The 13769-nt window shown below is 34.6% G+C and overlaps 2 protein-coding genes across 2 annotated transcripts; both read left to right on the forward strand.

Annotated features, from left to right (window-relative positions):
• Nucleotides 1-742: 742 nt before the first annotated feature.
• LOC113452029 (olfactory receptor OR9H1-like) lies at nucleotides 743-1714 on the forward strand. The gene has a single exon (XM_026723435.2). The coding sequence runs from the start codon at nucleotides 743-745 to the stop codon at nucleotides 1712-1714; it is 972 nt and encodes a 323-aa protein (XP_026579220.2).
• A 6660-nt stretch (nucleotides 1715-8374) lies between these two features.
• LOC113452028 (olfactory receptor OR9H1-like) lies at nucleotides 8375-9301 on the forward strand. Its single transcript, XM_026723434.1, has one exon. The coding sequence runs from the start codon at nucleotides 8375-8377 to the stop codon at nucleotides 9299-9301; it is 927 nt and encodes a 308-aa protein (XP_026579219.1).
• Nucleotides 9302-13769: the final 4468 nt, after the last annotated feature.

The raw sequence follows: 13769 nt of genomic DNA on the forward strand, positions 1-13769 counted from the left end.
ATTTTGGCTACAATAAATAGAAATTGGAATTTTTCAAGTTCAAAATTGAAATATAAAATATATCACAGAAATTGATCTGACTATAAATTTTAAAACATTTGGGGAATGAATCTTATGGTGAAGTAAAAATAAAGGCTTTACAGTACTTACTATATAAAGGAAAACAAATATATCAGGAAATTCTCAGATAAACACATATTTGATATTAGTTTAGTGTGGTTGTATCCAAAATATTTAAATTAAATAGTAAATTGAGTATTCAAACAGTTATTTGCTACTCAGTATATGATGCATTATGCAAATACATAAGAGAAAGCTCTAAAGTTATTTATGAACTTGTACTTTAAAAGTTTATTTGTGGTATCTGAAGAAATCCATAATGTCAATCCCAGCAATGATTATGATCAAAGCTGATTTACTTTTTCAGGGTTGAATGATTTCAATGTTTTATTGTATTCATGTATAAATAAGATACTTAAAATGGACTGGACTAGGAAATGTGTAAAACATTTAGGGAACCTTGACTTGGTAACTTATTGTCATTTGAGTCCAACTATAAAAAGGCCACTCTTGTATTATTATTCATTTTTTATTTATTTATTTTGTCAAGCGATTATAAGATAACAGGTATAAGTATAAACATAGTTATGAATACATGAAATGGATACATATAAGAAAAATAAGAAGAAACAATAGGACAGGGACGGTAGGCGCATTGGTGCGCTTAAGCACCCCCCCAATTATGCTTTTATGTCACATGTTCTATCTTTCAGAAAATAAAATGGGAAACCACTCCAAAATCACACAATTCATTTTGGAAGGATTCTCAGGTCCTGTAGAGCTACAGCTGGGTTTGTTTTTTCTTTTCATGCTGCTGTACATCATAACGTTGATGGGGAATATTGGAATGATCATTATTATTACTCTTGATCCTCAACTCCAAAGTCCTATGTATTTCTTTCTGAAGAATTTATCTTTCTTAGATATCTGCTATTCCTCAGTTATAACTCCCAGAGCCATGGTGAGCTTTGCAACAGGGGATAAAGGCATTTACTATAATGCATGTGCCATACAAATGTTCTGTTTCTCTCTTTTTGGAACAACTGAATGTTTCTTCCTAGCTGTGATGGCATATGATCGATTTGCTGCCATCTGCAATCCCCTGCTTTATAACATCACCATGTCTAGGAAAACCTGTATACTTCAAATAATTGTTTGTTATTTTTTTGGCTTCATCAACTGTTGCACACAGACAAGCCTTACTTTCAGCTTATCCTATTGTGAACCAGGGAAAATTAACCAGTTCTTCTGTGATGTTCTAGCTGTAATGGAAGCAGCTTGCTCAGACACTTTTGTAAATGAGATTGTGCTTCTAGTATTGTGTGGGTTTATCATAATGATAACATCCACCATAGTTTTGATTTCCTATGTCTATATTGTGGCCACAATTCTCCACATGGCTTCTGCAGAGGGGAGACGCAAAGCTTTTTCAACCTGTACTTCTCATATCATGGCTGTTACCTTGTTCTTTGGAACAGCTTTCTTCATGTATGGTCAGCCTGGAGCAATGGCTTCTCTGAATCAAGGCAAAATCGTTTCTATTTTTTATACTGTTGTAATTCCTATGTTGAATCCATTAATCTACAGCCTAAGGAACAAGGAGGTCAAAGATGCATTGGGCAGACAGCTAAAAAAGATGACTTTCTTCAAATGAGTACCAAGAATATAAAGATAAAAATTATTATGAATACATTTAGTTTGAAGCATTCTTAAACTGAATGTACAATAAAGTCAGAAACTTTTTTCTAGGTCTGAAGGACAAACAGATTGAAAAAAAAACCCCATGGAACTTTGTTCTTCTATAGGACAACAGCAGCAAGACTCCTCGATATGCAGAGTGGAAAGGACTTACATATATTCACAAAGGAAGGATGGAGGGTGAAATTAATGCAGTTGGTGAAGATCAGATTGACTGCTTTGATAAAATAAAATTTTCATTTAATGCTGTTTCTATTTGGAAAACACTCCACAACTTTGTGTTGAAATTAAATGAAATTTTAATCCTGAATTTCAATTATTAGAATTGTTTGTGATGATAGAAACCCTGCTTGTTATTCTAGTTCAGGGGTGTCAAACTCATGGCCCACAAGCTAGATGCATCATGTGCTGGTCCTGATATGTCACATGATGCCACCATGATGACACGCATTTGTTAATCTGCCAGCTATTACAATTTGTTGCTTTGCTCATGACACAACTGCTTATTCAAAGGGTCACTGATTTTAAGGATTGCATCTGTATCAAAGAAAGTTAGAAGTTAACTTTTTCCTTCTTCTTATTATAACTGAAGTTTTTACCTTACTTTATCATACATTATTTCATTTGCTTTTCATTTACTTCCAATTTCAGTAAAAGTTTATATATGTAATGAATCAGTCTTAGAATGTTCAAAACCATAAATTATTTTGTCTATTTAAAATATTTCCAGTAATTCTAAATGAGAGAAATGTTTGCAACTATATCTACTCTGCCACCAGTTTATTGCTTTCTTTTGCCACAATATTTTTAGTTCTATTTTCAGGTCTTTGTATTCTATTTTATTTTTTACATTTTTTCTCTTCTCTTCTGCTGTCTCCAGCTACTAAAATGTCCACTATGCAGACTTCTTTTGTGTTTCTTTTTTACAATTATTAATCTCGGGTGTTGTGTGGTAGGCACTTGCCTGTTTGAATTCTAATGTCCCAGAGCAATTTAGCTTTCTTAATTTCTATTATGTTGTCTATTTTGAGACTCACCAGTTCTTGCTTGTAGATTATTATGGTTAGATTGAAATGTATTGATGCTTAATAAAATAAAACTTGTTTTATATTTTATCCAAGGTGCTTTTGCAACATACTTGTGTGAAACATAAAAAGATCAATAATAGTAATCATAATCAGAAAAATGAAAACAATAAGCAGTTGTGTCATGAGCAAAGCAACAAATTGTAATAGCTGGCAGATTAACATAACTTCTTAGAGATAAGCAGGCTGGATCTAACAAGGGAGGAAACAACAAGAGTTAAACCTTCAACTACCAACATGACTGAAGCAAAAACAACAGAGTTAATTATAGGTGGGAGGTGGTTGGAAGGGCTTATTATGCATGCAAGGGCTAAATTGATTAATAATATATAAAGGCATAGATCTCTGTAATGGTAGCTTAATACTTGGACGATGTCAGCAAAGGCTGATGAAAGCTTAGTAAGTATAATAAAATATAATTTTAGTTCTGGAGATCACAAGATCTCCGTTTCTTCTCTTACACACATACACACACACACACACACACACACACACACACACACACTCCATCTCTTACAATTGCATTTTCAATCTCACCTTTTGTATCAATGGTTAACTGGCTGCTATAATCACCGGCTTGATCCACAAAAACACACTGAGACATAATAGAGACCCAGAAGATGAACAGACCTATGGAACAGCTGTCCTGCCCTACATAAGAGGCACTACAGACAAAATTAGTAAGATACTACACAGACATCACATCAAGACTGCCTTCAAAACAGACAGAAAAATAGCAACCATCCTTAGAAACCCCAAAGATAAAATTGACCTGGAAAACCAAGGCATATACGAAGTCCCCTGTGCATCATGCCCGGCCACATACATTGGACAGACCAATAGAAGAATAAGGATGAACACAAACATGCAGTCAAAAAGCTGGAACACACTTCCTCACTAGTCCAACACATGGAAGCCACAGGTCATAGCATCAACTTCAATGGCACCAAAACCCTAGCCACTATAGAAAACCCCAGCCACAGAATCACCAGAGAAGCCATAGAGATTGAAAAAAGACCAGAAAGCATGAATAGAAGAGATGATTCCACCAGATTGTCAATCATTTGGAAGCCTGCACTTACAAACAAAAAAATCTCCACACCACAACCCAGGCAAACACCTGGGCACAAACAGATCCCCCCGATACCTCCAGCTCAAACACATCCCAACCAGGCACCCAGATGAAACCTAGCTTCCTAACTAATGATAGCCGTCCATTTACCCAGAGCCAAGCTGCACTAAAGGCCTCCAATAAAGTAACACAATGTTGCCAGCCAATCAAGAGACAAAAAGAGCCACAAAACAGACAGAAGATATTAGAAACACCAATCAAGCAGAACACAGCAAACTCCAAGACCAATAAACACACACCAAGACTCCCAACCAATCAAGATGAAGAAAAAACCATTCTGGCACAGCAATAGGCTGCCCCAAATTTAAATCTGAAACCACTGTAAAAGTCTGACTCACAGATGAACACTGTACAGAAGCCTGATGATGGCAGATGAGATTATGCCGAAACATTGCTACAACTTTAAAAGCACAACTACAACGACGTGGGAAAATATCCAAACAAAGCTGAATGCCATACATGTAAGTACCCGCGAAAACTTAAGAAAACAAACCTCTACGGGGAGGGAATAAACAGCCAGATCAAAACCTACGAGAAACTGGAAATTAAAAGAGCAGGGATACTATGTGACCTCCAATTCCTACGCAGTTGCAGAGACAACAATACAACACCAACCTGCTTCAAATTAACATTTCATCAAAGCACAGCAGCCACTAAACGTATCCTGAAAAGAACTGAAATGGCTCTACTAAAGAACGAGCTCCACAGCAAGAGATTCCAATTAGATCAGTTAAACAAAGATTTGCTAGCACTACACCTGGAATTGAGCAGCAAAATCCACCCTCTACTTTGGGACAAGATAAAACAACTTACAATTTGGAGAGCTGAATCTGAAACCACTTACAAAAATGATAATCTCTTGAAAAAATTAAAGAAATTAGAACATGACAAGAAAACCCCCAACAACTCACAACAACACCTGAAACAATTAGTATACAACATTTCCAACAGAGAACTCACCAAAACAGAAACAGATGTCCTAACCAAAGGATTCAATTATGCTATAGCACCCAAAAAATCCCCACACAATCCATCATATGTGCAGTAGAATCCAGCCTAATCAAATTAAATTAGCAATACAAATTAGTATACAACATTTCCAACAGAGAACTCACCAAAACAGAAACAGATGTCCTAACCAAAGGATTCAATTATGCTATAGCACCCAAAAAATCCCCACACAATCCATCATATGTGCAGTAGAATCCAGCCTAATCAAATTAAATACAGATGAAGCTGATAGAATAAGACACCAAGTTACCAACATCCTATGCACAAGCAAACCATCCAAAAGCAACTTGCAGAAAGGAGAAATTAAAGCACTACAAATCCTGAAAAGAGATAGCAGCATAATCATACTTCCAGCAGACAAAGGGAATGCTACAGTAGTAATGGACAGAAAAGACTATGAAACAAAATTGACAGACCTACTCCAAGACAAGCCCATAAACACAGACCCAACCACATATCTGGAAAAATTAACCAAGAAGAAAATTATAACCAGCCACAGGAGCAAAGAGATCCAACAGACGATCATCCCAAGAGAAAAATCTTCCAGATGCCCCAAACTATACGGCCTCCCAAAAATACACAAAAAAGGCATACCTCTCAGACCCATAGTCAGCTCCAGAGGAGCACCACTACAAAACCTAGCTAAACACTTAGCAAAACAGCTACAGCCCCATGCTGAAACAGCAGCTTCACATATACAAAACTCATACCACTTCTTGGAAATGATCAAAGATCTACATGTGGAGCAAGAAGATCTGCTTATAAGTTTCGATGTGGTTTCACTATTCACACAAGTCCCAATAAGAGAGACCCTTGAAATCATCAAAAATAAATACCAACCAGCTAAACACCTCATGGAACTAACAGAACACTGCTTAACCAACACATATTTCATATACAAAGGACAAAGATACAAATTGAAGGAGCCCCTATGGGATCACCACTGTCACCCGTCATTGCAAACCTGTTCATGGAAGAATTCGAATCCAGAGCCCCGGCCAATGCCTTCCAGAAACCCAAACTATGGTTAAGATAAATCGATGACACATTTGTGATTTGGCCCCATGGAAAAGAAAACCTAAACAATTTCCTAACACACCTAAACAGCACACACCCCAAAATCAAGTTCACCATGCTTGGCTCTATGAAACCTAGCTTCCTAACTAATGATAGTCATCCATTTTCCCAGAGCCAAGCTGCACTAAAGGCCTCCAATAAAGTAACACAATGTTGCCAGCTAATCAAGATACAAAAAGAGCCACAAAACAGACAGAAGATATTAGAAACACCAATCAAGCAGAACACAGCAAACTCCAAGACCAATAAACACAGACCAAGACTCCCAACCAATCAGGATGAAGAAAAATTTAAATCTGAAACCACTGTAAAAGTCTGACTCACAGATGAACACTATACAGAAGCCTGATGATGGCAGATGAGATTCTGCCAAAACATTGCTACAACTTTAAAAGCACAGCTTTAAAAAATATACTGCTGCTTAACATGTAATTTGCTGTTTTAAGTACATAAATTCAACATGGAATAAACTGTGTATTCTTTTGGTTTGGGTCCTTTTTGAACAGATAAATTGCTGAATAAGTTTCATTGTTTGCTAGATTTGAAAAATTCTTTCATGCAAATGCTAGTTTATGAATCAGAAACCTCACTTCTGATTGGGATAACTAAAAAAAAATATTCACAGTAGATTCTTTTCCAAGAATATGTTCTTTTTCTTGGAATCCAAAATATGCCAAAAATAATCTCTATTTAGATTTGTATAAATAGATTATACCCAAGAGATCATATGTCTAACATTGGGCCTCAGGTGTAAAATGATTGTTTATAAATGTGTTAAATCTGAACACAGAAAAGAAAAAAAAAGATTGGCAGAGTGCATTTGCTTCATAGACTGGTGTGGAAATAATGTTAGATAGAAAAACAACATTGCAAGTTTCTTCCATTTCCAGTTCTAATGAGAGGTGAGTAAAAATGCTGAAGCTGAAAATTGCTCTTAAGTTCTAGATGAGTTAATTTAGCTCAGTATCCAAAATGTGTGCAAAAACTAGAAACTTAGCAAAAATTTGACCAGATAAATGGTTTAAGATGCCCAGCATAAAACATACTATAACAAATCACAAGAAGATTTTGGGGTTTATTCCATTAGGTTTGTGTAATATAATTTGCATATATTCACATGAGATTTCTCTTTGACATTGCTTACACATATCAGTGACCTGGAATACCAATAGCTAATACTAATTTCATTTTTTGCACATTTCTTACTGTCAGCTGTGTTGATATTAGGAGTGAGTGAGTGAGTGAGTGAGTGAGTGAGTGAGTGAAGCAGGAAGGAAGGAAGGAAGGAAGGAGTCCATAAGTAATTGCATCACTCCCTACATTCTGACAAACAATATTTCTTGCTTTCACTAGAAACTGACATTTATCTTCTGTAGCTAGAGAGAAGGAAGTGTACCAGTTTATGCAAATATGTGAGATATGAATGTTTATAAAACACTGCATAACTCTTATATATGCTGTTATTATTATTACATTTACAACAATTTGAAATTACAGCTTCCGGTTCTTTAGCTAGGGTTGGATTTCATTCATATAAAATTCTTCCAAAAAGAATAGGATATTATAATATATCTATGTGGATTCAAGCAATATGGTTTTTGCAGTTTAGCAACATAGCTTTTTGAAATTGAATCATAGTTGGTCAAACAATCAGCCAAATGTTTAGCATTTTTATCCACTTACCAAATATTTCCTAAGGACCTGGGATTGATAGAAGTTGCTGTTTGATTGTGTTAAAGGCATCAGTTCAGGAGGTAAGCTGTTCCAAACAAAAGACAAGTTTATCTGAAATGGTTTACAACCTGTGATGATACCTTTAATATTTTTAAAGTTTTGTACTTTATCACAGTACAAAATAAGTTTCTTTACTTTTAAATATTATATCTCTCTTCTAACTCTCTGGTCTAGTTATTTGTAATATACATTCTAGTAATACAGCTCCGATCACTTTGTTATATTTTTCCATTTTTTATTTAGAATGTCTAACATTGTCACAGTTATATTTTTATCTTCTAAGAAATTCTAAAAAAAAGTTTAATTCTTTTTTGCTTCCCCATACTGGAAGCATTTTTTTTAGTATTTGACAAGGAAATCCATTTATCTGTATAGCACTTTTAATTTCAAGTTTAATTTCAGATTTGTATCCATTCTTGTTCTGTATCTTTATCAGGTTTCTTTACTTTCAGCTCCAGAAACTTTGAATGGCTTGAATGCCACCAAAACATTAATGGGATATTATCAAGATAGATGTATCTTTTCTACATGATGGGCTTTCAGATTCTTATGTATTATGCTCTAGTATAAATAAGCAATGGAAAATCATACTGAAGTGATAGAATTTATATTAAGTGGCTTTAAGGATCAACCAAATGTGCGCATATCACTCTTCTTTCTCTTTTTGGTAATATACATCGTCACCCTAGGGGGGAACATGGGCCTGATCATAATTACAACTGCTGATGCACAACTTCGTAGCCCAATGTATTTCTTCCTGAAAAACCTGTCTTTTTTGGATATTTGCTACTCTTCAGTCATCACTCCAAAAGCTATGTTGAGTTTTATAACTGGAAATAAGACCATTTCCTACAGAGGTTGTGCAACTCAGATGTTTTTCTTTTCTCTATTTGGAACCACAGAGGCTTTTTTCTTGGCTGTAATGGCATATGACCGATTCATTGCCATCTGTAGTCCATTGCTGTATCATATCATCATGTCAAAGAAAAGGTGTGCTTGTCTCCTATCCATTTCTTACTTTTTTGGCTGTATCAACTGCTGCATCCAGACTGGTTTTACATTCAGTCTGTCATTTTGTGACTCACTTGTAATTGACCACTTCTTTTGTGATGTTCCAGCTGTCATGAAGATCTCCTGTTCTGTCACCTTTGTGAATGAACTTATGCTCCTTTCAGTGTGTGGCTTTATCATTGTGACGACAGCTATAGTAGTCCTAGTATCCTATGTTTATATTATTAGTACTATAATAAATATACCATCTGTCAAAGGAAAACAAAAAGCTTTCTCAACTTGTACTTCCCATTTGATGGCAGTGAGCTTATTTTTTGGGACAGTTTTTTTTATGTATGCACAACCTGGGGCTTTGTCTTCTCCCGATCAAGGAAAAATTGTATCAATGTTTTATACAGTTGTGATCCCAATGTTGAACCCCATAATCTACAGCTTAAGAAACAGAGAGGTTAAAGAAGCTCTGAGCCGACAATTAAGAAAAATTGATACCTAGTTTCTAAAGTATCTTTTATTAACTACTGACATTTGAATTGCTGTTGAAGTTTATGTCTACATATATGACACTGTTTCATTTCATTTATCAGATGCTGATTTTTCTGAAATAGTTATTACACAGGCATACACACCTTAAACATGTATTTTAATCAAATTTAATTCTGAGTTTCATTTAAAAGAAGTAAGTCTGGTAGACTTCCAAGGTTGTTTTCAGTTGGTAGGGATTGGGAGTGAGAAGTCTGAGCTGCAACCCCTGCTTTTCATACTTCTTCAGGGTTCAATGTTTTCTACACCTGTGTTTAGCATGAAGCTACTGTGTAAGATCATTTGTCAATACTGAATGAAATATTGTCAGTTTGCTAATGATACTTGGTTGTGCTTCTCTAATCATGGTGAGTTAAGTGATACTATATCTGCCCTTTCTTTGTACCTGGAAGTTGCTGAGGTCAAAAGGAGGAGTAATATGATGAAACTGAACCTTGGCAACATGGAATAGTTCTGGATTAGGGACTCTTTGGTTCTTAAATAATTGTTATCTTTGGTCTTGGATGGGATAACATTGCCCCAGAACTGCGTGGAGTCTGATCTGGCTATTCTTCTGGATTCATAACTCCTGCTCAAGGAACAACTGGCAGTCATGGCCAGGAGAGCCTTTGCACAAATTTGAGTTGTGGACTAGTTACACTCATTCCAGGTTGCTGCAGAGTTGATCAAGTGATTAGCTTAAAAGCACATTTTGCCACCATGGGAGTGGGGGATTTATGGGCTTCTGTATTATGAAGTTTTAATTTTCTAAACTTCTCCAAGTCATTGTATATGAGTTGGGAAGCCATATAAATTAGTTTAATAAATAAATAAAACAAATGCCTCCTGAATATTCATGGAAAGGTATAGAAAGCATTGAAATATAAGAGAGACATATTCTGGAAGGGGAAGAAAAAAAACCAAGCAATTAGCCTGACTAATTGTCTGGAAAAGAAGATTAAAAGAAAAAAAATGAAAGGATTGAACTAAAGAAACAAAGAAATAAAAAGACCATTATAAATAAGAATGAAGTAAAAGTGAGAAAGGAAAAAGCTTTAAGTTCTTCCTAGCTAAGATTTCATTTGCTGACAGAAAAAATTGAATGTTTTGGGAAGGACCAAAGAAACCACAGTTTTATCACAGAGATAAAAGCTAAAATAACAATAGCAATAGCACTTGGACTTAGACTATACCACTTCACAGTGCTGTATATCCCTTTTCAGTGATGGGATTCAACCAGTTTGCACCTGTTCAGGAGAACCGGCTGTTAACTTTCTGAGCAGTTTGGTGAATCATTTGTTGGAAGACCTCATTAGGGCACAGAACTGGTTGTTAAATTATTTGAATCCCACCACTGGACCTCTCAAAGCAGTTTACAGAGTCAGCATATTGCCCCTAACAGTCTGGATTCTCATTTTATTGACCTCAGAATGATGGAAGGCTGAATCAACCTTGACCTGGTGCTGGCAGTTGGAAGTCAACCGGATTAGCCTGCAATACTGCATTCTAATCACTGCACACTATTGTTCTAAAAGCTTCACCATTAAGAAAATCACCCACTGAATCAGCAGCTTTGCTACAGCAGAATTAATAATAATTATATTAAGGCATGGTGTATATTTTTTAAAATATAATCTAAAAGGACCAGAAAATAATCATGCTGCTGTGACTATTTTTGATATTGCTGTAAAAGTTGAGTGAAATAAGCCCAACATGTTTTAAGGTGAAAATTCTGAAACTTAGCAAGACATTGATTGAATGATTGATTGATTGATTGATTTGTGTCATCATCAAGTCAGTGCTGACTTTCTGCAGCTCCAATAAACCTTCTCCAGGATTATCTATTTCCAACTTTTATCTTTGGTAATTGAAACCACTTGTGTTGAATGTTCTGTTCTCTTTCCACTTCCAGCATTATAAACTTTTCAAGAGAGATAGATTTTCATAGAATTGGTCTAAAATATGAGAACTTGATTTGTAGCTTTTATTTTCAATGGATTATTGTTCCTCTGAGGATAAAACTTTTACATTTCTTCCCAAAGGGTTTTGCTGCGTTTTTGGCTGTTTTGGGACATATAACATAGAATAATAGAGTTGGAAGAGACCTTGGAAGTCTTATAGTCCAATCCCTTGCTCAAGCAGGAAAGCCATTTTGAACAAATGGTTGTCCAGTCCCTTTTTGAAAGCTTCCTGTGATGCATCAAGATTAACTGATCAACTGACCCATTGCTTTCCAGTCAGTGCTGACTTTTTACATCCATATAAACTTTTTCGAAGATTATCAATTCCCAGTTTATTCTCCCAGTGATATACTCATATCCACTGTAATATTTACTTTCTAATACCATTTTTCTTCAATTTAGCAGAAAAGAGACAAAAATTTACTTTTTCTTCAATGCTTATGACAATATATTGGGTATATTTTCAAAATTATGGTAGCGGTTAGAAATACCTATCTGAAGTTCCTAGTATACCTATCATGCACTATATATTTTTTTTTAATAGTTAGTAGACAATGAATGTAATAATGGAGAATAAACTATTCCCCTGCCTTAGAATATTTCTATCATAAATCCTTGCTAAATGTATGATAGGGCTGGACTTATCCACACGTTGTCGTAAGTTAATTTCATTTTTATAGCTCTACCTAAGCATATCTTTCTCTGTAGTGTTACAGTTGTAACATATGTGCTGCCAAAAAGAACACCATATAAATATCTGGCCTGCTAATTTACATATTGCACTGGAATCTGATTCATTTCCAACCACAAACAAACTTTTTTATACTAGAAAAAAGCAAAATAGCTCCTAAATATTATTACAAAATAGGAAAAATGATCTTTAAAAAATAACAGCATTAAAGTTGATTTAGGGTGACTTAAGAATAGTGATATTTTAAGTACTTCTTTCAACCATTTATAGTACATATGTGTCTAAATGAACCTTTATAATTTAATATCTTTTTTTGAACTTCAAAATATCTAACAATGATAAAAACAACAATAATAACAGTGGCTGTACCAATAGTAATAAGAGCCCTTGGAGCAATACCCAAAGGGTTACCTAGATATTTGGAAATTTTGAATTTATTAGATCTGAATATTCTGACTTTGCAAAAAAACCATCTTACTTGGAACTGCCTATGTACTCAGACATTACGTTAACAGCAATTAGTTCCCTGTTTAGAACTTGAAATGTTAAGTTTTTACTAGTCTCAGACTATGAATGAAATTGAAGATTAAATATTAAATAATAATAGCAGTTGTAGTAAACTGGAAGTTGTGACTTCATACTGTTTTATATATATATATATATAAAATCATAATAATGATAATAATACAATAATAAATGTAATAGTTTCCATTATGATGAGTGACAAAGTTCATCAAATTTCCATGACAAAACAAATTGGCAGTTAAATTAAATATTTTAAGTGTTTCTACACAAATTGCCCAGAATAAAAAAAAGTAGGCTTACTAGGTGGAAATATTAGACTAAAGGAGAAGATGAATTGAAAAGGCTACAAATTTGACATGATTAAATAATTAAATGAAGACAGCCCTTTAATGTTCAATGGTAAAATTCTAGGATACTAAATTTCATAACTGTTAAAGTATTCATATATTTGACAAAGAACTCTATCCTATACTATTGTGATGCACTGAACTCATTCAAAATATCTCCTAAAACTCACTGGAGGATCGGAATGATTTAATTTCAGGTTGCCCCTTGATTTGGAATATGGAATAGCTCTATCCTAATATCACAAATCAGAACATTGAAGCAGTCTGACCAGATTTTACCTATTAATTTTCTTTGATAAAAAGGTTTATGTTCATTTATATAATGCATAGACTATTGAACCAATGGTGAGATTCAATTTTTTTTACTACTGGTTCTGTGGGCTTGTTGGGTGTGGCAGGGGAAGGATACTGTAAATCTCCAGTTAGAGGTGGTATTTGCCGGTTCTCCAAACTACTCAAAATTTCTGCTCCTGGTTCTCCAGAACTGGTCAGGATCCACTGAATACTACTTCTTTATTGAACCTTCAGTGGGAGGAATAAGGTCACTGATGTATTTTTTATCATAGTCCTATTATATAAAAGACCATCAGTTTTGAATTTAAGATGAGTGTGATGATGCAATCTGGCAGCCATATGAAAAAAAAAAAAAACTTTTGTTGTCTTCTTAATAGTCAAATTTCTGTCAAAGCTGCATTTATTTCCAGCCTATTGAATGTTTTGACTTTTAGAAACAGTATTAAAACCCTTAATTTTATTTTGCTTTGTTAGACATTATAGTTTGTTTCTGTGTGGACAGGTAGCTGAATTACTTTTTTTTATCAATATTTAATGGGACTGTCTTTACACCTGTGCAGAAAGGTAATTTAAAAATAATAAAAAGTAAATTGAAATAAAATAGAATAGAATAGAATAGAATAG

This window comes from Pseudonaja textilis, chromosome Z, assembly GCF_049901715.1.
Source record: "Pseudonaja textilis isolate UNSWEBS1 chromosome Z, rPseTex1.2, whole genome shotgun sequence".
Classification (NCBI taxonomy): domain Eukaryota; kingdom Metazoa; phylum Chordata; class Lepidosauria; order Squamata; family Elapidae; genus Pseudonaja; species Pseudonaja textilis.